This window comes from Vulpes vulpes, chromosome 1 (genome assembly GCF_048418805.1).
Source record: "Vulpes vulpes isolate BD-2025 chromosome 1, VulVul3, whole genome shotgun sequence".
In the NCBI taxonomy this organism is placed as follows: Eukaryota; Metazoa; Chordata; class Mammalia; order Carnivora; family Canidae; genus Vulpes; species Vulpes vulpes.
In genome coordinates this window covers 28,211,718-28,239,376 of record NC_132780.1, presented here as the reverse complement: position 1 = coordinate 28,239,376, position 27,659 = coordinate 28,211,718, and the positions used below count along the sequence as shown (strand labels likewise).

General features: G+C 41.5%; 1 protein-coding gene across 3 annotated transcripts in view; it reads right to left on the bottom strand.

The window, feature by feature from the left end:
• The window catches only part of LOC112922081 (contactin-associated protein-like 3), a 188,232-nt gene extending 164,706 nt beyond the window's left edge, over positions 1 to 23,526 (bottom strand). For 2 of the 3 annotated variants that reach the window (XM_072761384.1, XM_072761393.1), the window contains exon 1: positions 23,310 to 23,515. In XM_072761384.1, the coding sequence (XP_072617485.1) occupies positions 23,310 to 23,394 (85 nt within the window). In that variant the 5' untranslated portion in view covers positions 23,395 to 23,515. Of the gene's footprint in view, positions 1 to 23,309 lie in introns of all 3 variants that reach the window. The other variant, XM_072761403.1, reaches the window with a different exon arrangement.
• Between the last annotated feature and the right edge of the window lie 4,133 nt (positions 23,527 to 27,659).

Below are 27,659 nucleotides of genomic sequence, written 5' to 3'. Positions count from 1 at the left end.
AAAGTTGATTGCTTTCTTTATATATCAGTAATGAACAGGTTGAAGTTGAAATTAAAAACACAACACCAAAATTAAATACATACATACATACATACATACACACACAATACCACTTACATTAGCATCCAAAAATATGAAACACTTGGGCATACATCTAAAAAATATGTACACGATCAATACAAAACACGGATGCATAAAATCAAAGGACTAAATAAAAAGAGAGTCAGAAGTGGGCCCACAGAATATAATCAACTGGCCTTGGACAAAGGAGCAAAAGCAATACAATGGAGCAAAGATGGTCTTTTCAACAAATGGTGCTGGAACAACTGAACGTCCACATGTAGAGTCATGAATCTACACACAGATTTTTCACCTTTCACAAAATGTCTCAAACAGATCGTAGATCTAACAGTAAAGTACAAAACGATAAAATACCCAAAAAGATGGCACAGGAGAAAATCCAGATGCTCTGTATTGGGCAATGACTTTTTTAGATTAAAACACAAAAGGTACAATCTATGAAAGAAAGAATTGATAAACTGGCCTTCATGAAAGTTAAAATTTTCTGCTCTGCAAAAGACACTGTCAACAAAATGAAAAGACAAGTCACAGACTGGGAGACAATATTTGCAAAAGATACATCTGACAAAGAACCATTCTCCAAAATATAAAAATAACTTTTAAACTCAACAATTAAAAAAAACCCAACTCCATTTAAAAATTGGTCCAAAGACTTCCAGGGACTTCAATAAAGAAGACGTGCAGATGTCAGATAAGCACGTAACAAGAGGTTCCACATCATAGGTCATCAGGGAAATGGAAATTAAAACAATGAGATACCAGGCAGCCTGGGTGGCTCAGCGGTTGAGCGCTGCCTTCTGCCCAGGGCGTGATCCTGGACCTGGGGTTGAGTCCCACATCAGGCTCCCTGCATGGAGCCTGCTTCTCCCTCTCCCTGTGTCTCTGCTTCTCTCTCTCTCTCTGAATAAATAAATAAGATCTTTTTTAAAAAATAATAAATAAATAAATAAATAAATAAATAAATAAATAAATAAAACAATGAGATACCACCACACTCCTATTAGAATGGCCAGCCCCTGAAACACTGCCAACATAAAAATCTGGTAGGGATGTAGAGCAACAGGAACTCTCACTCATCGCTGGTGGGAACGCAAAATGGCACGATCTTCTTGGAAGACAATTTGGCAGATTCTTAAAAAACTAAATATACTCCTACCATGCATTCCAACAATTACACTCCTTGGTATTTACCCAAAGGAGTTGAAAACTTATGTCCACACAGAAACATGTGCACACTGTTTATAACAGCTTTACTCGTGAATTGCCAAAACGTGGGCTCAAACAGAGTGTCCTTTAGTAGGTGAATGGATAAAGAAACTGTAGCACAACCAGACAATGGAGTATTTTCAACACTAAAAAGAAATGAGCTATCAAGCCACGAAAAAACATGGAGGAACCTTAAATGCATGTTACTAAGTGAAAGAAGCCAATCTGAAGAGGCTACATACCGTTTGATTCCAACTATATGACATTTTGGCAAAAAGCAAAATTACAGAGACAGTAAAAAAGATCAGTAGTTGTCAGTGTTTAAGAGGTAGACAGGAATCAATAGGTGGAACACAGGGCATTTTTAGGGTAGGGAAGCCACTCTGTGAGACACTGGGATGGTAAATACATGTCTTTATACATTTGGCAAATCCCATAGACTATACAACACCAAGTGTGATCCCTGATATGAATCATGAACTCTGAGTAATAATGACACATCAAGATAGGTTCATCAGTTTGAACAAATGAAGCACTCTGAGGTGAGGCTGCGCATGTATGCGGAAAGGAGGGGGGATAGGAAATCCCTGTACTTTCTGCTTAATTCTGCTGTGAACTTAAAACTGCTCTAAAAATAATGCGCACTAGAAAACAACTTTGTTTTTATCAACAACTGAGGATTTACTTAAGAATAAAGGCTATGAAAAAAAAAAAATACAGGCCATGATTCAAATAACTACCTTAAGAAAAGACATAAACACTTAATCTTCACATTGGTTCTATTCCAGCTATATGTTAAGAAGCCTCTTTGTGAAATTTAGCTCTAGCACTTGGCCTGGCAAATGAAAAAAAAAAAAAAAAGTCTACTCCTTCCTGGTTTTAAAATAATGCAAAACTGCATGACTTCCAAACCTCAGAAGACTCAGAGCTCTGGAAGGAGAACTGTTTCAGTTTTCTCACAGGTTTCCCTCCTTCCACAGCCTCCTTCCACAGGAGCCAAGGATTTGGACTTGTTTGAAAGGCAACATTTTAATAATCCCAATTATTATCCACCAAGGTCCCTGAAAACTTATATTCAGCAAAAGCCACGGATACCCAATGGTGACTGTGATTCCAGCATTACAACTGGTGCCATTTTAATGAATCATCCTGCCTCTCGTTTAGGATCAGCAGGTTTCATTAAAATATATATATATATATTTATCTTTATTTCCTCAGCTTCTAGCGCAGTGCCTGGCACATGGTAGGCATCTGATAAATGTGTGCTGAATTAAATTGGCCACAAGTTGGAGAAGAACTTACTTCAATCTCCATATCTAAGTTATATTTCATCCGTGACATGTATTGAGCTAACAACATGGAAACAGCCCAACTCATCCTGATAGGAAAAGCACGCAGTCTTCATTTCCAGGCGAGGCAGGTGACAGTGGGACACAGGTTAACCAGGGTGGAGAAGAGAGGGCCACACCAGCACAAGGGGACTGTGCAGGAAGCATTCGTTTCAGGTGACATTCTTGTTCCTGCTTTAAAACATCAGTAACAGCCAGGGGCCCACCACACTCAGATACTTCTCAGGAAGAACTCACAAATGGAAAGAACAGAACATCTCTGCATTCCAAGAAAGGAACATCTCCAGATGTGTCAAGGTTTGCACAATTCTGTGCAATACAGTTTAGGGGCAAACAAGCATAGCAATAGTTTCTTGGACACTGATGCCCAAGAGACCTACCTTCCTATATGAAGTTTCATGGTTTATGGGGTGCTCGGGCTGAAGGGTGGCAGGGGTCCTGAAGCCGTCTGCCAAGGACTTTCCCAAGCCCCAGGCAGGACCCGCTGATCCCTTACATCACTGAGCATCTGTCACCAAACTGAACGCCAGGAAAAAGCAGCGGGGGCATTTTAAAAATTAGCATTCTCCCCACCCCTGCAATTCTGATTTAGCAGGGGTGTTTTACCTTGAGCCCCACCAAACCAGGTATTTCAGATACAATGGAGGATACTCGTGCACTCAAGGGAGACACCCTCTGCTCTTCAGGAAAGGAAGCGCACACCATCCCTGCAGCGCACGGCAGAGTGGCTCAACGGCAGCCACCTGTCTTCCTGTGAGCAGCCCGGGCATCCCCGTGGTGTTCTGTGCTTAGCATTTAAACCAGTAGGGGCTACTTGGCAGTGTAAGGGACACAATTCCAAAAATCTGAAACCCTGGGGCACCTGGGTGGCTCCGTGGTTGAGCTTCTGCTTTTGGCTCAGGGCATGATCCTGGGGTCCTGGGATCCAGTCCCGCATTGGGCTCCCTGCAGGAAGCCTGCTTCTCCCTCTGCCTGCGTCTCTGCCTCTCTCAGTGTGTCTCTCATGAATAAATAAATAAAATCTTTAAAAAAAAATCTGAAACCCTATCAAACTTGACCCAGAAGGACACACTTGGGAAGTCAGCTGTTGACTCATATGAGTATTGACTTTGCCCTAAACATTTAGTTTAAAAATATTTTAACTATCCATAGCTCATTGGTTGGAGAACTGCCTTGCTTGCATTAAATATGAGATGTCCATTTCAAGGGGCAAAGTCTAATATCCCACAAGCTATGCTCACATTGTTAAAATGGTCACAAGGCAATCAAGTGTGCCCGCTTTTAATTTTTCTGTTCATACATTGTTCACATGAATTACCAAAATACAGTAATTGCCATAAAACCACAGAGCTTCAGTCTATAAATGTTGCTTCTACATAAGCTGCTTTGTGGAGCAATACCTAATAAATATTTCTTGAGGGAATCAATAATTTATTTTGAAACCGCAAATTTTTTTAAGTTTCTCAATTTTCTCCACCAAAAGTTTAGAAACAAAATTATTTAATTCCCTCTCTACTATATGATTGTAAAATGATTGAAAACCACAGTGCAAAGTTTTTAAAGACTGATGATGAAACACAAAAGGAATTAGATGGTCATTTATATTTTGAAGAATGTTTCTCCTGAAAGTCCAGATGACTTTCTTAAAGAACTTACAAAAATTTAACAGAACAAAAAACAAAACAAAACAAAACAAAACAAAAAACAATCCTAACAGTGTACTATCTTATTTGATCCATAAATATTGTAACAAATAGTTGAATTTTTAGGACAAGACTTAGGTGATATGAGAACTTTTTACTCTATCTTGGAAAGAATATCTGATCTTTGGGCATTTTCAGTGGAAAGAATTTAAAATTGATAAAAACAAAATAACTAACATATTCCCAAGCTAAAGACTCACTGCTTTATAGGAATGAGAAACAGAATACATGCCATTGCAAAGAAATGTGTATTTTGTGCTTTAAATAATCAACTGCAGGTTTCAAAAAGCTTTTGGGACTGCAGATGAAAGTCAGGCCACAAGCTTTGTTTTGTAATTTGGATTCACATGCCTTTTGTTCTCTCTCCCCTCTCCCTCCCATCCTCTCCTTCCTTTCTTCCTCCCTGCCTCCCTTCTTTCTTCTGAGAGTCAACAAGGGATAGTTGTTCAAAACAGGTGCGTAGTTGGTGGCAGCAAGTACAATCAATCCATTCCAAGCACAAGTATTTATTTGTTCATGACCCTTCCACAAAATGCTGGGGTTTTTTCCATTTTGTTGAAGGGAGAAAAACACAGGGCAGTAATTTCTCTGTAGAGTTCCAAGGAGGAATACAAAATACAAGGAGGGAACAAAGGAGGGTTTTTATATTATGGAATTTGTTATCTTCTGGAATTTTGATGATACTTAAAGTTTCGACCACTCACTCACAATTTAGTATTTTCTGGTCGAACCCGCTGAGGTGCCAGTACACTGCAGCATTGCTGTTTAATATAATGTTTACCTAAAAATTATTTAAATTTAAATGGTAACAGTTCACTGAAAACTTGGGGCTCTGCCAAAAAAATTTCCATAAAACAATCATTTTGTTTAATTGTTCATGTTTATTCAAAACTAGAGGCCACTGCTGTTACACAAGTGGAAAATCCAATCATTTTTAGGAAGCGTGTGTATGCATGTGTGTGTGTGCATAAACGTATATCAAGTAAAGGCAAACTTAGATTACCATTGAATAAAGTAGTACATTTTCAGATATCTCATTAGACACATTTATAAAGACAACATACCTATTTGTTGTAATTTTCATAGGGTGTAACTAAACATTTCTTTAAAAAATTTACCCGGAGAGGGTGGGTTTTTCCTACTCCTCTACTAACCTTCCGAGCCATGCTGATATATTGCACTCATGTCAAAAAGAAGGGGAAATGTATAAATGTTCAGCAGCAAGTAGAAATTTAAAATTCACAGCATGTGCTGAATGATACCATGTATAGATACTGCCTTTTCTTTTATAAACCTGACTCTATATCTGCACCGCAAAAGCATTATATAAGACCACAGAACTTAAAATTAGTTTATAAAAGATACAAATCCGCTAACCTCGGGGAACTCCAGATTTTAACAGAAAAACGCATGAGAAAATCCGATGTCTTATTCTATTTTAAAATACGGGAAATAGCTCAAGATTTCAGACAGCCATAGAAAAAGGTCTCCGTAATTTATCAGCAATAATTGCTGAAACTTAATAACTTCATAAGTATACTAGTAAAGTGTTATGAGCACAAATTAAATTGTGCCACCCAAATCCACCCATGATGCCAAATGTCATACTTAGAGTTATTGCTGTAACTCTAACAGCAGTCCATAAGAAAAGGAGATTAGATGAAAATTCCTACACACTTAAAGGATCCCATTCACCTGTTCTCAAATATAAACATATTTCCTTTGTTTAATCATGAATACTCTCAATATCAGAGACAAATGAATAAACGTATGATCATATTAAAACATGAAACAGAAAAACATGACTTTTTCCTAGGGGAGGAAATTGCACGATTTTGAACAGCATGCAAAATATCATATTTAATTCCTTTTCCACTGATTATCCTTCTATTTTTAACACAATGCTAATCCTACTTTTTGAACAATGCCTAAGGCGAAATTTTACTTATTTCCCAAAGAATATTAGCAAGAACTTACTCTCCCTTGTCATCCTCCCTACTCATGACTGTAAATTTCTAGTGAAAAAGTTATTTTCCCTCATAATGTTTATTTCTGCTTTTCCTTTTGTTTCTGATCTTACAGCTCTGAAGAAGTCAAACAAGCTCTTGTTCCATTATAGCAAATCAGCTTACATCATTATCTTTGGTGACCAAAACCAGGACCGTGTTTCTCTGTTTTTCCCATTTCCACAATTTTTTAAAAGATTTTATGTATGTTTGACAGACAGAGAGCACATGCAAGCAGGGGGAGCAACAGAGGGAGAGGGAGAAGCAGACTCCCTGCTGAGCAGGGAACCCGACAACACAGGTCTCGATCCAAGGATCCTGGGATCATGACCTGAGCCAAAGGTAGATGCTTAATTGACTGAGCCACCCAGGGGGGCCCCCTATTTCCACAATTTTCACTTGACAATTTCCATTATTGTGCTCCATTTATTTAACCCAGAACATGAGCTTCTGTAATTGAAACACATTATTCCTTTTCAATTTTAGGAAATTTATTTTTATGTTAATAATTCTTTGAAATTCATTGGAACTGGGTTTTTTTAGTCAAGTAAAAATGTAAATATTCTATATGTAGTTCAAAGCCTGAATATTACTGTCCAATGTAATACATCCCCATAAAATAGAAGCTGGAAATAATTTATTCAAATTGCTATATCCTTATCACTTCACTATATTTTATTTGTCTGTTTTACCCAAAGCTTTCTTTTCTTCTCCTCTCCTTTTCTGTTTTCTTTTGAACAGATTGAAATCTTCCCCTCACCTATTCCTTTTTTTTTTTTTTTATTCTACTGGTTTGGAATGTAAACTTCCTATTACATATCTTCTTACATATTCTTCTTGTGGGCCTCCTTAAAATTTTACACTGCATTTTGGTTAACAATTTAACAAAGCCTACAATTAAACAGATTTTAATTTGCTCCACAAAATAATGTAAAAATTATAGAATGCTTTACGTCTGATCACCCCTCCCCATGTATTTTCAGTTGTTCATATAGATTTATCTTGTCCTCTTTCTCCATTCCACCAACTACACACCAATATTATACATACAGCTTTAAAGTTGCTTAAATGTGTAATCATATATGAACACTAGTGGGGCATCTGGGTGGCTCAGGTGGTTAAGTCTGCCTTTGGCTCAGGTCATGATCTCAGTGTCCTGGGATGGAGCCCCACATTAGGCTCCCTGCTCAGTGGGGAGCCTGCTTCTCACTCTCCCTCTGTTCCTCCTTCAGCTCATGCTTTCTCTCTCTCTCTCTCTCTCTCTCTCTCTCTCTCTCTCAAATGAATACATACAGATCATATACATATGCACACTACTAGATTCTAACCTCTCATACTGCCCTCTATAATCATTTCCTTTCTTGTGAAACTTATCCATTAACACACCTTTAGTGAAGGTTTGTTAGTCTTTAACACTCCTGGTTTTGATTTTTTCTATGATGACTTTACCTCACCTTCATTCTTGAACCTTAAAGTCAACAAGTCTATAATTCTTGGTTGGCAAGTATTCCCTCTCACAAACTTAACAGTTCATGTCTTTGTTTTTATTGTTTGTTATTTCTGTCTCAGGCTGTTCTTATCAGCTTCTCTTGACTCTGGTGTTTGACAGTTCCAACATAAAGTGTTATTGTGGGTGGAAATTTCCTTTTCTTTGTATTTACTATGGATTTGAAAGTCTTCCTGAATCTAAATATTGGTGACTTTTCAATTCTAGGCAATTTCTATAGATTCTCTTAAGTGTTTCTTTCCATATCTTCTCCTTACAGAACTCCTTCAGATACAGAGATCTTGTTGCATTCTTCATCCTGCTCCTGAGTCTGGCTTTCATATTTCCTGCCTCTCTGTCTCCCTATGGAACATACTGGTTATTTATTCCATGACTGTCTTCTAATTTGCTAGGCCTCTCTCCACCTGTGTCTAATCTGCCATGTCAGCAGCCACTGAATTCTCTACCCCAGTGATAACAAATTTCACTTCTCAACACTGTTCTTTTTCAATTCTGCTTGACCATTTTGATCATGTTATTCTTTACATTATAAAGAATATTTTTTATTTCCTTATACACATGCAACAAATTGTACATTCTAAATTGATTTCAATTTCTACATTTATTTTTATCTGATTGTACAGTTTCTTATTTCTCCTGATTTTCCCTCATGGTTTTTGTCTCTCCTATATGTTTTATGTTTATTTTTATTGTAAGCATGTATTTCCTGGGCATGAATCTATGAGCCTAGATGATTTCAGAAGCAAAACACATTCAACAGGAAGACAAGACATGAGGAGACAGAACTGGGGGAAGATGAAGGAGGTATGAAAGCCCTGGTGGAAGAATGCCAGTGCAATGAGGTGGCTGTAGTCCAGGGTCAGTTAAAGGAGGGGATGAAAGCAGTGAGTGAAGAGAAGGGACCTTTCAAGGAGTGTGTGTGTGTGTAAGAGAGAGACAAACAGAGACAGAGAGTCAGATATGTGAGAAAATATATGAAAGCTTTACCACAGAAAGTAAGATCATCTTTAGAAAGATTACTCTGGGGACACCTGGGTAGCTCAGTGGTTGAGCCTTTGGCCCACAGTGTGATCCTGGGATCTGGGATCGAATCCCACATCAAGCTCCTTGCAGGGAGCCTGGTTCTCCCTCAGCCTGTGTCTCTGCCTCTCTCTTTCTCTTTCTCTCTCTCTGTCTCTCATGATAAATACATAAAATCTTTTAAAAACAAAACAAAAAAGAAAGACTACTTTGGCTGTAGGATAAAATGGACTAGAGGGAGATAAGCTGGTGACAGGGAAACCATGGAGACAAATATAGCTTATAAACTCCCAGAGATATGGAGGATTTGAATAAGTCAATGCTGGAATTATTGAAGAAAAGGGAACAGAGACAAATTGAAGAGAGAGAACTAAACATAATCTTTCAGAATCAAGCAGTAATGCCCCCTCTCTAAGGATCCACACTAGTGTCTTCATATCCATTCTAATTGAGACTGCATCCCATAGTACACGCAAATATGTTTGGCTTGGAGACTAACACTTACTTAACAATCATAAAGGATGAACAATCTGTGTTGATGACCAGATACTACATATCCTAGAAAACTTCCAAAAAATAGCCAGATAACAAGTAATATCAGTTGCAAGAGCATGTTTTCTTGATCTGGGGAATCCTTCTTGGCTAATGGGAAAAATATATTAAAAAAATTGAAAGAAGTTTAAGATTAAACTTGTTAATGACAAGTTAATCCAAAGAGCTAAATCTAAGGAATTTTATTATTTACAGAGATACATTACAGAGAGCCAAAACATACCAATGTTCCTATTGTGGTTCCATAAGTGGTTAACTATACAAGTTTCTGAGACTGTACTATAGTCTTCTTTTTAATATTCTTATTATGTAATACTATCTTAACCTTCCATTATAGTGATAATATTTTGGGTAATGAAAATACACAGTACAAATGTTTTTCCTTAAAATATTGACTATCTCATTATTCTCCCAGGATCATGGACTAAGTCACATTTCTGATTTTATACTTGAGGTCAACAGGAGCATAATGGCTAAATTTTACTAGGGATTTGATGTTTTGGGCAATATTTACATACATTAATTAATGTAATCCTTTCAGCAGCTCTGTGAGATAGGTCACTACTATACTTGTATTTTTTAGAGATGAATAAACTGAGACACAGCAAGAATAAGTAAATTACTTAAGGTCACACAATGGACTAGCAGAATTCCCATCCAGGCATTCCCATCAAAACTACCTCACCCCTAATTATATGATCATCTCAACAGATGCAGAAAAAGCACTGGACAAAATTCAACACCTGTTTATAATAAAAACTTTCAACAAAGTGGGTTTAAAGAGAACATACCTGAACATAATAAGGCCATACATGAAAAACCCACAGTTAACATCATACTTAATCGTGGAAAACTGAGGTTTTCCACTAAGATTAGAAACAAAACAAGGATGTCCACTCTTACCACTATTATTCAACATAGTACTAGAGGTGCTAGCCATAGCAATCAGATAAGGAAAAAAAATAAAAGGTATCCAACTTGGCAAGGAAAAAGTAAAACTGTCACTATTTGCAGATGACATGATACAATAGATAGAAAACCCTAAAGATTCCATTAAAAAACTATTACAACTAATAAATTAATTCAATAAAGTTACAGGATACAAAATTCATATACAAAAATCTGTTGCACTTCTATACACAAATAACAAAGTAGAAGAAAGAGAAATTAAGAAAATAATTCCATTTTCAAATGTACCAAAAAGAAAAAAATACCTAGAAATAAGCTTAACATAAGTGGTTAAAGACCTGTACTCTGAAACCTATAAAACATTGATAAATCAAATTGAAGGGATGACACAAAAAAATATCTCATGCTCGTGGATTGGAAAAAATCATATTGTTAAAATGTTATATACTCAAAGAAATCTACCAATTCATGCAATCCTAATAAAAATGCCAATAGTATTTTCACAAAACTACAACAAATAATTCCAAAATTTATATGGCACTACAAAATACTAAATAACCAAGATAATCTTGAAAGAGAGGAAGAAAGCTGGAGGTATCACAATCAATTTCAAGATACACTGCAAAGCTATAATAACCAAACAGTATGGTACTGGCACAAAAACAGACACATAAGTCAAGAGAAGAGAATAGAAAGCCCAGAAATAAATCAATGATTATAGTCAATCAACCTACCACAAACGAGGCAAGAAAGAATATACAATGGGAAAAGAGTCTCTTCAATAAATGGTGTTGGGAAATCTGGACAGCTACATGCAAAGAATGAAACTAGACCACTTTCTTACACCATACACAAAAATAAACTCAAAGTTAATTAAAGACCTAAATGTGAGACCTGAAACCATGAAACTCCTAGAAGAGAACATGGGCAGTAATCTTGGACATCGAACCTAGCAACATTTTTCTAGGTATATCTCTTGAGTCAAGGGAAATAAAAGCAAAAATAAAACAGTCCAGATTACACCAAATAAAAAACTTCTGCACAATGAAGGAAACCATCAAAAAAATGAAAAGGCAACCTACTAAATATAAGAGAATATTTTCAAGTACCGGATAAGGGCTTAAGTTCCAAAATATATAATGAACTTATAAATAAATAAATAATCAGATTAAAAATGGGCAGAAGACCTGAATATTTTTCTGAAGAAGACATACAGATGGCCAACAGACACATGAAGTGATGCTCAACATCACTCATCATCAGTGAAATGCAAATCAAAACCACAATGAAATATCACCTCACAGAATGGCTAACCTATCAGAATGGCTAAACTCAAAAAGACAAGAAATAACATGTTGGTGAGGATGTGGAGAAAAAAGAACCCTCATGTATTGTTGGTGGGAATGTAAACTGGTGCATCCACTATGGAAACAGTATGGAGGTTTCTCAAAAAAAAAAAAAAATAGGGTGCCTGGGTGGCTGAGTTGGTTGAGTGTTTGACTCTTGGTTTTGGCTCAGGTCATAATCTCCTTTGTGAGATGGAGCCCTGTGTTGGGCTTCATGCTCAGTGGGGAGTCTTCTTGGGATTATCTCCCTCTGCCCCTCCCCAATTTATGTTCTCTCTCTCTCCCTCAAATAAATAAATAAATAAATAAATAAATAAATCATCTTTTAAAAATTAAAAATAGAAAAACTGTATGATACAGTAATTCCATTACTGGATATTTACTCAAAGAAAATTTAAAAACTAATTCAAAAAGATATATGTACCCTCCATGTTTATTGTAGCATTATCCACAATTGCCAAGATACGGACATAACCTTATTGTCCGTCAATAGAGGAATGGATAAAGAAGGCACCAAGAAGATGTGGTACATTATATATATATATAATATATTACATTATATATATATTACATTATTATATATTATATATATTACATTATTATATATACATTATATATATATACATATAATGGACTACTACTCAACCATAAAAAAGAATGAAATCTTGCCATTTGTGACAACATGGATGAACCTAGAAGTATTATGCTATGTGAAATAAGGCAGACAGAAAAGACAAATACCATATTTCATTTATAGGTAGAATCTAAAAAATAAAACAAACAAAAGCAGGAAGAGACCCATGAATACAAAGAACAAACTGGTGGTTGCCAGAGGGGATGGGCAAAATGGGTGGAGGGTGGTGGGAGGTACAGGCTTCCAGTTACAGAATGAGAAGTCATGGGCTGCAAGGCACAGCCTAGGGAATGGCCACTGGTATTGTAACTGGGTTGTATGGTGACAGATGGTAGCTACGCATCTAGTAAGCATAGCAAAAAGTGGAGAGTTGTCCAATCACTGCTTTGTACACCTGAAACTAACATCACATCGTACGCCAACTATACTGCAATTAACCTCCCCCTCTCACCTATCTGGAAGTGTGTTCCATGACTTCACCACATTTGTTGAATTTTGTAGTTTTATGCTATTTATTTGAAAGAATGCTGCTGGAATCATCCTCATCCACAGTGCCCCACTATATAATTCTGAAAATAAAATTAGAAACCATCTTCATTTGAAAACAGAGATATAAGAAAGAAAGAAAGAAAGAAAGAAAGAAAGAAAGAAAGAAAGAAAGAAAGAAAGAAAAAGAAAAAAAAGAAAGAAAGAAAGAAAGAAAGAAGAAAGAAAGAAAGAAAGAAAGAAAGAAAGAAAGAAAGAAAGAAAGAAAACAGAGATATTCTTTAGATCTCAGCATGCCCTTGAGCCAGCCCGTCATAAAAATTTTCAGTAACAACTGGTTTTGTTGACTCAGAAATCCCCCAGCCCAGACCAAGGGTGTCAAGGTCTCAGACCACAATGGGAGCTCCCTCTTGGCATAACAAGTTACAAAACAGAGTCCATGGCCACCACACCAGAGACAGCTGTGACTCAAATGAATTCAGCCCCCTGGCTGTCCAGGCCTAGACATCCACACTGAGGTGCAATGGCCATCTGCTGCCTGCCTGGCCTCTGCCTTGTTGTGTAGCCAGCCTTCCCCACTTGGATCACGCTGCTTCAAGCCTCTAGTTGATGAACCAGGCTTCTGGAGAACTCGTTACACAATGCTCTCAGGCACCTCTAATTCAGACCCTGAATATGGAGCCTGGCTCAGACTTGATCAAAGATCTCCCTAGACACAGACATCCTGTGGTAATGGCCCCTGCCTAGAGGCCTTCTCTTCTCTGCTCATTGGTCCTGGGTCATGCCTCTGACACCTGGCCTTTTCAGCACACCCTCAGGGGCTCCCAGCAGCTTTTGCAACATACTCCATGCTTCCTATCAAAGCCTCAGGCCAGAAGTTATGTCATGCATTTTGCTACCAAAAGAAAAGGAAACATTCAAAATCAGCCAGTGGATCTTTCCATGGACAAATGGTGAGCTCAGGGATACTCACATAAAAATTAAAATTAATTTTTTATTAGGCTACCTGCACAATGATCATAAAACACACATGAAGATTCCCCGTGTCTTCCATATACTTTCAAAATAGCATGTTTTCCATATATTAATTTCTTCTTTTCTTGGTAAATACTCACTGAGTGCCAACAGCAGAGCTGTAGGGACAAATAAATGTGATTCTGTTTTCAGGAACTTTAAAATCTAATGAAGGAGGGATACACGTAACCAACCATCTGTTACATGAAGCCGATAAGAGAATGAAAGCCAGTGCTTCCATAATAGATGTTAAACTAATTACCTAAGTGGATGGCGCATTTCACTTTCTTGTCAAGATGATGCAGCCAAGGCACCTGGTCAAGGACCAAGTCCAGTCACTTGCTGGCTCCACCCCTGGTCAGCCAGAGGGCCACCCCCTCCTGTCACAGACCCCGGGTAAGAAGAGTCACACAACACAGCAGAGACAAGGCAAGTCAGATGTGCAGATCTGGCTGGATGTGTGGGGAATGAGAATCATTCACCTCTTTACTTAGTCAACAGCCCACTATCTCTCAGAACCACCCCTGTCCCCTCAAGGAGTCCCTGCTTTCTTGGAGCTTGGAATAAGGGAATGAGCAAATAAGTCAGAGCTCCCTGCTTCAAAGTGATAAGGGCCAAAGTCCAGGGAGGGGAAAGCATCCTCTCCAGCAGTATTGCTGGGCAGCTTGACCTCAGTCATGGGGCTGCCAGACAGGACACTGCCAGAGCATCAGGCCAACATGGGAAGCCAGAGCTGAAGGAGGAAGAGAGGCCAATCCTCACGGCACAGCATCTCTATCCTTGCCTGAAATGAAATGATATGTGCGCTGACAATTCCCTTTTTGGTGGAAGTCCATTCGATTGGGTTTTCTGTCACTTGGAGCTGGAAGGGGCTTGCCAGTAGCCTAATCCTTACATTGCCATTTCTTATTAGTCTACATACAAAATCAAGCAACCACTGAGTTCCGAGAAGCGTTCCTGTGTGCAGTGCTACTGTCTCTTTCTCACTGCCACCCTCCCACTCAGTCCTGAGCCCACCAGCAGCAGTGAAGGAGGAGGGATAACTTTCTGGCCAACCCAATCCATGCAAGCCAACCCAGTCATTTCTAGACGATGGAAAAGGAAGATGCTCATAGAGGCTCTGGGAATGAGGGTACGATGGATGCAGGGGAATGTCCAGCCTCATCCCTGGGGAACAGGGCCACAATCAATGACCTAGGTGTCTTTTTCGTGTTAAAGCGCACTCTAGCCTCCCACTCCCTCTTGCCTCACCTTGCAACAATACTCACAAGGGAAAGGCTCTTTTTTTTTCTAGGCATATATGCAACCTGTCCTCCAGCAAGTGAATCCCACTACTTACAGAACTTAGAACGTGTAAAAATCAAACATCGGTAGTGACGTAAATTTCTCAAAGATCAGGTTTTCAGGCTCGCTAAAGTAGAGCAGGAGTTCATCATGACAAAGAATTGTAAATTCTTACTATGGCAATTTTATTATTACGATCTAGAAAACCAACACTGTTTTCTTCGCCTTGCGCTATAATTCAGAATAGATCCTTTGACTTTCCCTAATAAGGAATTTACTCTGATATCTGCCAACTCTGTGTTCCACGTCTGCAAAAACTTTTTTCAGAAATTTTCCTTACACTTTAAGAAAGCCTAGAATAGGGGCACCTGGGTGGCTCAATCAGTTGAGCAATGGACTCTTGGTTTCGACTCAGGTCATTTATCTCAAGGTTGTAGGATCGAGCCTCGTGTCACGTTCCATGCTGAGCGTGGGGTCTGCTTCAGATTCGCTCTGCCCCTCCCCTCACATGCCCTCTCACTCTTTCTCTGTAAAATAAATAAATATTTTTTAAAAAGAAAAGAAAAGAAAGCACAGAGTAATTTGGTGTTTGCTCCCTTAAACTCTCTGAAATACACCTTAAACTCTGTGACTCACCCTCCTTGAGTCCTCCAGTTTTTTAAACTCTTACCAATGCCTGCATATCCTACATCATACAAAAGGATATGCTTTGGAATGTCAAGGCTCATGGGGTTTCTTATCAGAACTTCCACGAATCAACGCAACATTGCAAAGAAGCCCCAGAACCACAGATACACAGCAGCAGGCTCGCTTGGTGACAGTACACAGCTACTCATTTTTCTTTTCATGTTGTAATACTGTTACCGTCGCCAGGCTCCTATTTGCAAGTTTTAGACATCAAAAACACAACACATGTAAAGCTAAATCCTTAATCTTGATAATCTCCAACCATTTGAACAGATGTCTATAGACATGTATTATTTTCCTTAAGTCTGCCAAATCTGAGACCTTAAAATAGATCCTGGTTCTTTAAATATTTTCTTTCATAATAGAAGTTGTGATTAAAGTGACTTTCTTTGAGCTGAATCAAATTATTGCATTATTTTTTAATGCTAATTGGGGTCTTTCTCCTGTATCTGCTGGCCTTTAGATGAAAACTCTACCCGCCATCTTTAGGACACTATTCCCAGGGACCAGGATAGGGTAGGGGCTGTGGGTTCAGGTCAGCTGTATACCAGGACCGGGAACACAGCACCTCAGGCTTGAGAAGGCAACGGTGTCAACTGGGACAGGATGGATATCAGATTTCCTGACCGCTCATATGCTCAGAAATCCAAACTGGAGCATATCCATTTTGTACAATAGTTGATGACAAACGACTCGATTCCACATAACTGGATTGCCACCTCAGCCACCGTGAGCCTGGGTTTGTAACGACTGACGATGCTCCTAATCCCATGCGCTCTCTCCCCATCCACACCCTGGGGACACGCAAGCACACGTCCCAGCACACAGAGGTCACTGTGCCACCCCTGCTGTCAATTCACCACTCCCAGAAACAGCACACTTAGCTCAACTTTATCAAGCTCTCTGGTTGCCTGGGGATTCATAGATGTTAAAATAAAAAACTAATTAGAACCGTGAGTCCTGCCGGCAGTGCCTAATTTAATGTCTCGAGGCAGCCAGCCACTCCTGCTGTCATCCAAGCTTGTAATTGCCCCGCTGGCTCACAAGCTCCGGAGAAATCTTCTGCTGGGCCTTGAACACCCCAAGCAATGGGATGCCACTGACAGGAGCAGATGCAGCACAAGGTCTCAGCCACAGCATCCAGGGGCTGCCCGAGGTTACCGACCCACCACAGGTGGCAAACAAGATGCGCCAGCCCCATCTCCAGTGGCCCAATGAACGTGTGGCACCGAAATCCCTTCTCCATGAGTGACGATCACTAAATTAGCTGACGGAACCACAAGTGATAGGGTCCCTAAGGACCACATCTCAATAAAACTCAGGCAGACATAAATTTCAGTATCTGACACACTGGTTATCATATTCCCTGAAGGGCACATCCAAGAAAAATTCCATTTTCCAGTTCAAGTAGCAAACTTTTCCATGTTCCTCTCCATGAGTTAGCTATAACTAACACACCCACCATGAGTATCTTATCCAGGGTACTGCCCAGAAAAGACATATTACACCAGTTTTTCTCCTACGACTGTGCTATCAGGCAATAAAAGCTTCGTAGTTACCATTTGTACCTGAAAAAAAAAAAACATCAATTCAACCTGTAACATCTTAGTGTCTAAGCCGTGATCAAACAGTAAATGACCAAGTCAGCCATGGGGGCGTTATTCTGAATAATTAAACAATCATGTGGGCCTCTTGAACAATGCTTTGTATAATGGTAATAGGTCACACTGTCATACTCCTTTTTGCAATATTTACAAGTTGTGTGTAATTTTTCTTAACACCTGATAAAACACAATTCTAAAGCATGTAATCCCACGCCATAGAGCTCAAACAAGGAATAACAAGCATATCTATTTTGAAGGAACATATTACCTTTGGTCTAATGCCTTTCAGAAATATGCTGACATAAATAGTTCAGTTTTTAGAGGTTATTCAGCACAAAGCACCCAATGCCTAAAGCAATCGGCACACACGGTGGGCCACAGGTGGCAGGTAGAGTGAGCACCTTGCAGAGGTCACTCTGAAGAATTTTGTATGTGGAAGATAAGACTTTCAAGCCTCTAAAAATTAAGTGGGGAGAGACTCTTGGATCTATCATTTCCAAATTGTCTGAGCTACTTTATACTATTATATTCAAAGTCTAATTTTGACTTAAGGGAGAAGATTCAACTTAAAATTTGCTCAGTTAATTGAGACGTTTCTGTTAGTGATTATGTCCTTTATGAAGTACTTTTGCATGATTTGAGTGTTTTTTTTACCCCCAAATCAACTCAAAGCAGATTTTCATGACCTCCACTCCTCTCCCCAAAATACCCCCTTCCAGGCCTGGGAGGGTCACTAATGACATATCCTTGGATCATTTTGTTTGCTTTTGCTTAAACAGTCTCCCAAAATCGTATGCTTGAACAGAATTTGTTCTCGCCTGTCACTCTGTGTTGAGAGTCACCATGGACTTTATAAGTTTTTTGGAGGGAATGTGTTTTTGTTTTCTCCCTGTTTCCAAAAGTATCCTCACCACCTCCGTATTTCTGGGAGGTGCATTCAAATACTATAAATAACAGTTTGTTTACTGGTTTGTTGAAGGTTCTTTCTAAAAAGTCTGAACTCCAGTGCTTGCTAAAACGTGTACCCACATATCCTGCACTCATTTTCCCCAACATATTTTACTGCATCAAGAATGGACTCCAAAAAAAAAAAAAAAAAGAATGGACTCCCCATCCACCTGCTCACAGGCATACCTTCTGACAGGCTCCCTTCCTACTCCAGGATGATTAACTCAGAAGACTGGACTCACTTTAGACAAACACAAAGCGGCTATGGAGGCAAAGAAAAGCCTGAACCAGTTAAAACCCTGGAAGGATGTTAGTCCATATTCATCAAGGCAAAATTCCTTTACAGACTATATGGAGCCTCTTAGCACTCACGACATGACTGGAGATTGAATACGTTCAGTACTCAATAGCAATAAAGAATTTTGATGACACTTAGCAAATAATTATAAGAATCCATATCCACTGAAAGAACAAGACTCCTAAAAAACAAAACCCTCGAGAAGAGACATAAGACAAACACATTTACTTAAATAAATGCTCACAGGGGGCCAGGGTGGCTCAGTTTGGTAAGCGACCAACTCTTGATTTTGGCTGAGGTCATGCATGATCTCAGGGTGATGGAATCAAGCCCCACACGGGGCTTCACGTTAAGCAGGGAGTCTGCTTAAGATTCTCTGCGTCACCCCCTGCCCCTCCCACACATGTGCCTCTCTAAAAAAATAAACAAATTCTTATGATTTTATCCTTCTTAGCAATTATAGCATTATAGCCAGTTACTAAGTTCTGCATGCATGCATATTTTTTATTCCAAATTATTAAGGCTAATCATGTCACCAGGTTAGGATAATTCATACACTACAAGTGTCTCACTACTATATCAAACGATGTATGTTACTTACATTTTAAAAGGATAATACTGCATGATAATTTCTATTACAGGATTATATTAATGCACTTTCATCAAAGAAGTTGCAATAAGGCTTTAGCACATAAAGAAGCCAAGGCTCCAATGAAGGGAGGGTTCAACTCTGGTACAAATTTTCAAATTGAAGTGTAAGCATGTTTATTGCCTAGGTCAAGCACTACATAGTACATGAAGACCATAGGTTGGTTTCCCATGATGGCCAGCACATGGGCTTGAACGACACCCCCAAGTCATGGTCAGACATCTCTCTTATGGATGTAGGATTTAAGGGGGGAAGAGAACAGGTGTCAATACATAAAAACGAATTCAGATTATCACTCCTAGAACAGCAATTCAAAGTGTATGCCCCACCTGTAGTGGGTCAGAAATACCTCTTTCTTTCTTGCAACAAGAAGGGCACTTTTGATAGGGGAAGGAATCATAAGGAAACATCTAGAGAAAATTACAAGTACTGAGACTTAACAAAGTGAGAACAAGTCAGTCATACTCACTAAACTAAATCCCTGGATCTGCAAAAATGTCATCCTTTATATCAAACAATCACCATCAATGACTGAAATTTCTAACATAGGCTTCTGTCCTTTTTCAGCAGAGATGGGAGGAGGGCAGCAGCTCTCACTTCTAGCTTATACTTAACTTACATGGATGGGGAAAATAATTCAGCTGTGAATTAGCTTTCAGTTGTGTTGTTCCCAAGTGGGGAGGGGGTACCCATAACTCCTCAGAGCGATGCACAATCTGGAAAACATGTTTATGACGCTAAATACACAATCAAAATGTTGACATTTTCATACTCAGATTACATCCCTTCTTCCTCCCAAAGGGTCTTGGAATTCACAAAGGAATCGTGGATTCACAAGAATAATTCTAAAAGCAAAGCGCTATCACCTTCTTCCATTTGTGGCTCTTGCTAGGAAGTAAAGGAGCCAACGACAGCCTACATAACAACTTCCAGAAAGCAGGGCTCTCACTTGGAATCTATATTCCAACTTCTCTCTTAAGTTATTTAAGAGGACAGATCCATATCAGAACACTCTCATCTTACTCAGGACAGAGAGTTCTAGAAGGCAGACCAGGTGAATGTTCACATTTTTTTAAGAAAAAAAAAATATATATATATATATTTATCAGATACTAAGCTGTATTTTAGATAATGCAACTTGTTTTATCTTCAAAAGACAGAGAATACAGAGCAACAAAACAAGCCTGTGGTCATGGCCATTTAGACACATTTTCCCTCCTGTGTATCATCTTCCTGTTATAAAATCTCCCGCCAATTAAAAAGATTCATATCACACATGTGTAATCTCTGAGATGTCAAATCTTTCAGGCAAGTCACATTCCTTGACAGGACCTCTTTGGCTGGAACTCACCCGCTCCCCTGGACTGACCCCTGGCTGACCCATTTACTACTGAGAACCTGCTTGTAAAGAGGTGACTATGTCTTTGGGTCCATTTGGGGAGAAGATCTTTGTCTTTTTTTTTTTTTAACTCATATACAATTCTTATTAATTTCTTATTAGTCCTCAAGAATATTTCATTTTTGTTCATTTTAAAGTTCTGTCTGAAAGGATTATTTGAGTTTTGAAAACTCTAAGCGGGGGTGTCTGGGGGAGAACAGCCAACAAAACACTTGAGCAATATTGATGTTCGTGATTTCTTGCTTGTAGCTTAAATCCCACACTCCTGGCCAACTCTTCTAGAATTTCTCAAATGATGGGGCAGAGCAAGAAACACCCTGCTACCTTGACTTAGTAATAACAGATTGCAGAAACACGTTGGTGTACTTTGCTTGTATGCACACAAAACTCACACTTCCCAAATATGCAGGAGTTAAAGAAAAACTGAGCAGGTCCAACCAGCTCGTGTAGACATGAGACTCCTTCACCATTTACTGCTTCTGCTACAAATGAGGCAGCCAGATGCAATTACCGAAAAATTATCAAAGGCAATTTTGTGTGGTCTTCATGAATCTTTAAATCTGCCATGTCATTTAAATACGTACTCGATCGACACTTGGAGAGTGTCATCTTTCTGGTGATCTGGTCAAGGACTTTAACGTTAGTATCTAAAACGTCCTTAGCAAGGCAAATTGGTTTTTAATTTATCGAACTTTTTCATAAGAGGACTAAATACACCCAAATAAATAGAGGCTGAAAAGCAAAAACTAGCAACAGTATCTGGGGAATCAGCCAGAGCCCCAGAGGGACTGAGCGTGGAGACACAGCCGGTTCCGACAGGGGCATCTGCACAGATATTCAGCCGCCCAGCACCCCAGAGCGTGTGACTCCTGAGAAGGATGCTCAGTGTGAAAGAACCTGATACCCTCCCCACCCCCCCACCCCCCGTGCATTTCAGACAGTAAAATACTAACTGAAAATAAATACCAAAACGACTGATGTTGCCAACATGCTGTAATCACAACTAAGGAGATGAGAAAGGCAGCACGGCACTCTGCTTTCTCCCATGGGAAGGATTCTTGAAGCCACGTTTCCTTTAAGTACGAGTGACCTCCAGTGACTTTTTCATGGTACCTCAGAGTAGCCCGTTGAATCATTCTACAATTTATTAATGTCAGCAAATCATCTGGTGGTGGTTGTTTTTAATTTCTTAGCAAAAGGACAAGGGCTCTATGGCAGGATCTAAGGGTTTGATTTTATGTAAATACCCCCTGTTTTAATGAATTCAGAGCAGTCGCAGCACCAAGCTAAATTAAAAATGCGTCTGAAACACAGGGCAGTATTTGCTCCAAGGAGATTAAGGCTCGTTTTTTTTAGGAGTGACTCACGCCAATATGGCATTAAATGAGCTGATACTAGATGATGACACCACAAAAATCATCACAGTCCTGCGGCATCCACGGATGAATGAGTAGGAGAGTGACTTTAGGTGTAACAATTTTACACTTTAGCAAACTTCCCAGGGAGGGCAGAGTGGGGACCCCAAGAGCTAAATCTGGATCCCCAGCAGCAGGGTTAGTTTCTGAGCAAGCCTGCTACCTACTTTCTGGAAACGCACACTAGCTCGTCCTAAGCCCTACACCTGTTTTCCCTCTGTGTGTGTGTGTGTGTGTGTGTGTCTGTGCTTTAATTCCTTTTCTTGAAGGAGATGGGGCAGCGAGGGAGGACAGGAGGGACTTTTTTTTAAAAAGCCCTTAAGGAAAGAAAAGCCCCAGGATGGAGGCTTCAGTCCGAACAGCACTCTTACAACTTTTTCGGATTTTTCAGAGTCAAATACCTCGGGGTGGGCTGAGTCCCTGCGGCCAGCAGCCTCCCTAGGGCAGACGCGCCGCCAGCTAGCCCAGGACCCGGAGCCTAATGCACCGGGCCTCGGTGAACCCACAACACCAGGAGCGCACGCACCACAACATGCGGGCAGGGACACTCGTCCAGAGCCGGGATGGCAGCCTGTCCTCCCTCCGGCCTCCCCCGGGGGGCGGGCGCCGAGTCGCGGGCTCCGTCCAGGGCAGGGGGGCTGCGCAGCGGAGCTCCCCCCCACCCCCCCCCCCTCACCCCCGCCCCCGCCCCGGGCGCGCCCGGACCCCCGCCCCGGATGGCGCAGAGCGCCCACTGCAAACGCGTGCGCTAATGCAGGACCCGCCGCTTCCCACTGACACGCTTCCTACAGCACGCATCCACACCGCAAGGAGATGAATGACCACGCCGGCCTGCTGGCCTGCCCTGATCCGGAGCGCTTCTCTCGCCGGACTCCGCGTCTCGGGGATGCTCCTGCCGGGTTTCAGGTTTTACTAGAACTTGAGCTTTCCCAGCGAAGATTCAGCTCCCAGACAAAAAAAAAAAAAGTCAAATTCAGGTCTTGCTGAATTTCGGACTTGGCAGGAGGAAAGAGCATCGATCAAACCACCCCAGCTTGGCGCTGGTACTTGGAGATGCTTTTTAAACGTCTCCCTCCCAAAACAACAAAACAAGACAAAAAAACAAAAAAACAAAAGCCCACGCCAGCGATCCCACCTGCACACATTCGCTACTGATCAAAACACGATTCCTTAAGTTGCCAAGGCAAGTTTCACGAGATGCGCCGTACTCACAAGGATTCCCGGCCACTACCGGGCTCCAGGGCCGAGCAGACAAAAGGAAGAGCATCCCGAGGAGGGCTCCCGCGGCTGGGTCCATGGTGCCCCCGCCCCAGGACCCGAGGCGTCGCGCAGCGGCTCCGCGCGGGCCTGGCCGCCCGCTCCCTCCCGGCCCGGGTGGCGCTGCCTCCTCGGCGCTCTGCGGCCCCGCGCGGCCGGCGGGCGGGAGCCGCACCTGCAGCCACACCCACCCCGCCCCCGCCCGCCCCGCGCCCGCGCCCGCGTCGCGCCCGCGCCCGCGCCCGAGCTGCGGGCTCGCGCGGCCCCGGGCGCCCCTGGCGGCGGCGGGCGGGAGTGCGCTCGGACCGCGGCCGGCCGGCCACCTGCGCGCGCGGGGAGCTGGGGGCGCGGGGGCGGGGGGCGCGGGGGCGGGGCGGGGCGCGCGGTGCCACCTGCTGCGGGCCCCGGACGCGAGCGTCCCCCGCGGGATGCTGCTGGAGGATCCGCGAGACGCTGAGCGTCAGCGCCGAGCTCCGAAAAGTGTCTCCCGTCGCCTGGGGTTTGGGGCATCAGTGGAAAAGCTGAAGTTGGGAGAGAAATAACCAATCGGGTCGGGGGAAAGCATTCGCATGTACTGAAAGCGATGGCAGAGAGGACTCTGTTTTCTGAACTCATTTAATGATTCGTAGTAAAAAAAATATAAAAATAATAAAAAAACACCCTGATGAACTCCATACATTATTCACGCATCAAATCATCACGTCCAAGGCCAAACTTTGGCAGAGATGTATGTCCACTTACAGCTCAGTAAGGATGGGGAAAAAATTAGTTAGTTGGATAGATAAAATAGATGCTGAGATCTATTTAATTGTAAGCCCTACCCCACTTGAGGTATGGTGTCAGCATTTTATTACGTATATTCCTGCTTGGAGATTTGAGGGCTGCGACCAGCAGATAGAGAAAACCATAAACTGGCACCCTGACAGAGGAGTGTTGTTCCAAATACCTCACAGAAGTGACCTTACGCCAAGTAGGTGAATTGAATAGATTTAATTGAAGAATGAAGGGCTTGGGATCCACTTGTATCTACCGTATGTGTGTTGCTTTCCACTCAGGCTCTTTCACAACCGTTCCCAAAAGGGACATATATTCTTTAAATGATGGAATATTAAAGGAAAAGCATATCAGAAAAGGGTGGAGGGGAGGCTGCGCTGCATAAAGAGAAAAGCCAGGTGGCTCACAGAGAGAGAAGACCCCCGATTGGAAATCAGTCACCGGCTTCGTGGTCGCCTCCCCTCCCCGAAAGGACCACCAGGAGATGTAAATCCGGGAGTGGTAAGCATAGCGTCTCAGATCGATACTCTCCTAAAACTGTGATCAGACTCGTGACAAATGTGCTGAGGTTGGGGAACAGGCTCCAGGCATTCTTGTACTTTCCAAAGTGGTAAGAATAGGAAAGGAACTTTCACCTTTAGCAGAGCCCCAGGTGCCTGACAACAAAGCAAGCAGAAAAGGTATTTTTTAGTGTTCTTATTTTGCCTTGGTGAGGGGGGGGGGGGGGGGGGGCGAGGCCAGAAATGGGAATTTTATTTTTTATTTATTTTCTTCCTTTTATTTCATTTTTTGTTTTATTTAAATTCAATTTGCCAGCATATAGTATGACACCCAGGGCTCGTCTCATCACCTGCCCTCCTTAGTGCCCTTCACCCAGTTACCTCATCCCCCCACCCAACTCCCCTTCTGCAACCCTGTGTTTGTTTCCCAGAGTCAAGAGTCTCTCATGGTTTGTCTTCCTCTCTGATTTTTAGTCCTCTCTTGCCTTCCCTCCTTCCCTTTTAGCCCTTTTCACTACTTCTTATATTCTACATAGGAGTGGGACCATGTGCTAATTGTCTTTCTCCAATTGACTTATTTTCACTCAGCATAATACCCTCCAGTTCCATCAACATGGAAGCGAATGGTAGGTATTCATCCTTTCTGATGGCTGAGTGATAGTCCATTGTATATATAGACTACATCTTCTTTATTCAAGAAATGGGAATTTTAAATAGTTTTGACAAAGTCATAGAATTAACAGCCAGAAGTGCTGAGAATTAGACCAAAATATAGACATTCTGCTTTCTCCACCCCCTCTTGGGCCTCTGGGAATTAGGAACACTTCCCTCCCACCTCAGCAAAAGGCAGTGGTGGGGAAACACTGACAGCAAAACTTGTCCGGAGGTGTATTTGGAACCTTGCAAAAAGCCACAGGCATTGCAATGAATTCATTCATCATCACATTCATTCATTCATCATCACAGACACTTTTCTGGGACCCGCCAGGAGTTCTGGGACTGGAACATTTTATTTCTAATTTTGTAAAGCAAATATGAATTAATTATTTACATTAAGGGTCTAATATATTTTTAAAACCACCTATAGACCAAGTATGTGTGTGTGTGTGTGTGTGTGTGTGTGTGTGTGTATTCCTAGTCTAAATAAATGGTCACAGGTAAATACTATGCCCATTTAATATATAGGCTGGACCTCAGAGAGGGTAGAGATGTGTCCAGAGTCACACAGCAAGCCAGGATTGGAAGCCAGGTTAAATGAGGTCTGAAAACTCCTTCTCCCAGAGATAGTGTCTCTGCAACGGAGGAATTGTCACCCTGTGAAAACTGTATTCAGTGGTTCACAGGAAACCTATTTAGAATGCATTAGTAAGCACCTCAATAATTGATGCCAATAAAATGAAAAAGGACAGTGATGGTAAATCACTTGAGCAGGCATTAGGATGGAATTTTACAGGTCAGATGAGACCCAGCAGCAGAAGGGAGTGAGACCCCTGGGTGGCCTTCCCCCTGCAGTGCACAGCATTGAGCTGTTAAGAAAAAATTCAACTGAGTAAACTTTAAGGTCTATTTGACTTTATTAATTGATTCAGGAATCCAGCAACATCCCATCTAGCAAGCGGAGGGGAATTCTAAAAGGCTCTAGAAAGGGAAAGGTTTTTAAAGAAAGGACAAGGGAGTCATAAACAGAAAAAAAAAAAGGATTATTTGGGGTGAGGTCATCTTCCTTTAGGGAAAAGTAGTCTTTTTAGGTGGATTACTTCATCTTCTCTTAGGGGTTGGAGAGGGCCCATGTGACAGATTACCTTATTAGCTTATTGATACTGGCTGGAAAAGTCCTGACTGATCAGTAAAGGCTGAAACTTTAATTGGCTTAGGTAGTAAGCCCCAGTTTGGTGGCTTGATCTGGCATAAGTGACTCCATTTGGGGGCTTGGGGTTTTCTTTTGCAAAGGATGCTGGGCCAGGGTGCTCAGGTGGCTCAGTGGGCAAAGCATCTGCCTTCAGCTCAAGTCATGATCTCAGGGTCCTGGGATTCAGTCCTGCATCAGACTCCCTGCCCGGTGGGGAGTCTGCTTCTCCCTCTCCCTCTGCCGCCCCCCGTTTGTGCTCTCTCTCTCTCTCTCTCTCTCTCTCAAATAAATAAATAAAACCTTTTTAAAAAATAAAAAAACACTGGATGGGACATCAACACTGGGGTCATGGCATGACCTCTCAAGACAAGGGGAGCCCCAGGTGAGAAGGGTCAGTGCCCAAAGCAGAGACCTGCTAGCAGGTGGCCCACATGGTTCGTCCATACATCTCTCTCAGCTGCCTCCTTTAGTAGGAGACCTAGTAGCTCACTTTTCAGGTTTTTTTTTTGTTTGTATAATGGGGAGCACAGCCAGTCCTGGAGCCATTATGAAATTATAGGTTTGAAAACCCCTGCAGAAGGCTGGAGACTGCTGAGCGTACCAGCTGCAGAGCTGCCTTGGGAACTGGCAACAGCCGTGAGACCCTGCCAGCTGCTCAACACCTGGGAGCCTCAGCTTCCTCGTCTGTTTGATAAGGTAATCAGAGTTTCTCCACAGACGACCGATCCAAGCATTAAAGGAGAAAATGCACGTTGAGTGCTTATTGTCATGCCTGTCGAGAGGGCACTGGATCTGGTGGGCGTGATGCTGGAGCTCTGGGCCCAGAGGAGATAGGATGCCAGCCCAGGTACTGCCAACCACCGGGAGCTAACTCACTCCATTCCCTGCATTCCCTGACCCTTCTCCAGAGCTCCTTGCTATTTTAAGCAGGGAAGATGGAAAAAAAAAAAAAACACGTGGAGATGTAATCTTGCACAATTCTATAACTGATGATTCACACCCACAAATTGTGTGCCCATGCGTGTGCGGCTGCAGCCAGAGTTTATACAAAACACAAAAGAGAACTGAGTATCAGCATGAGTCACAAACGAAAGACAAGAAATGCACTGCTGATATTCAGATGTGTGTGGACACTCATGCATGTAATTGCAGACAGGGTGCCTGCAGAAGTATTCTGGGTGA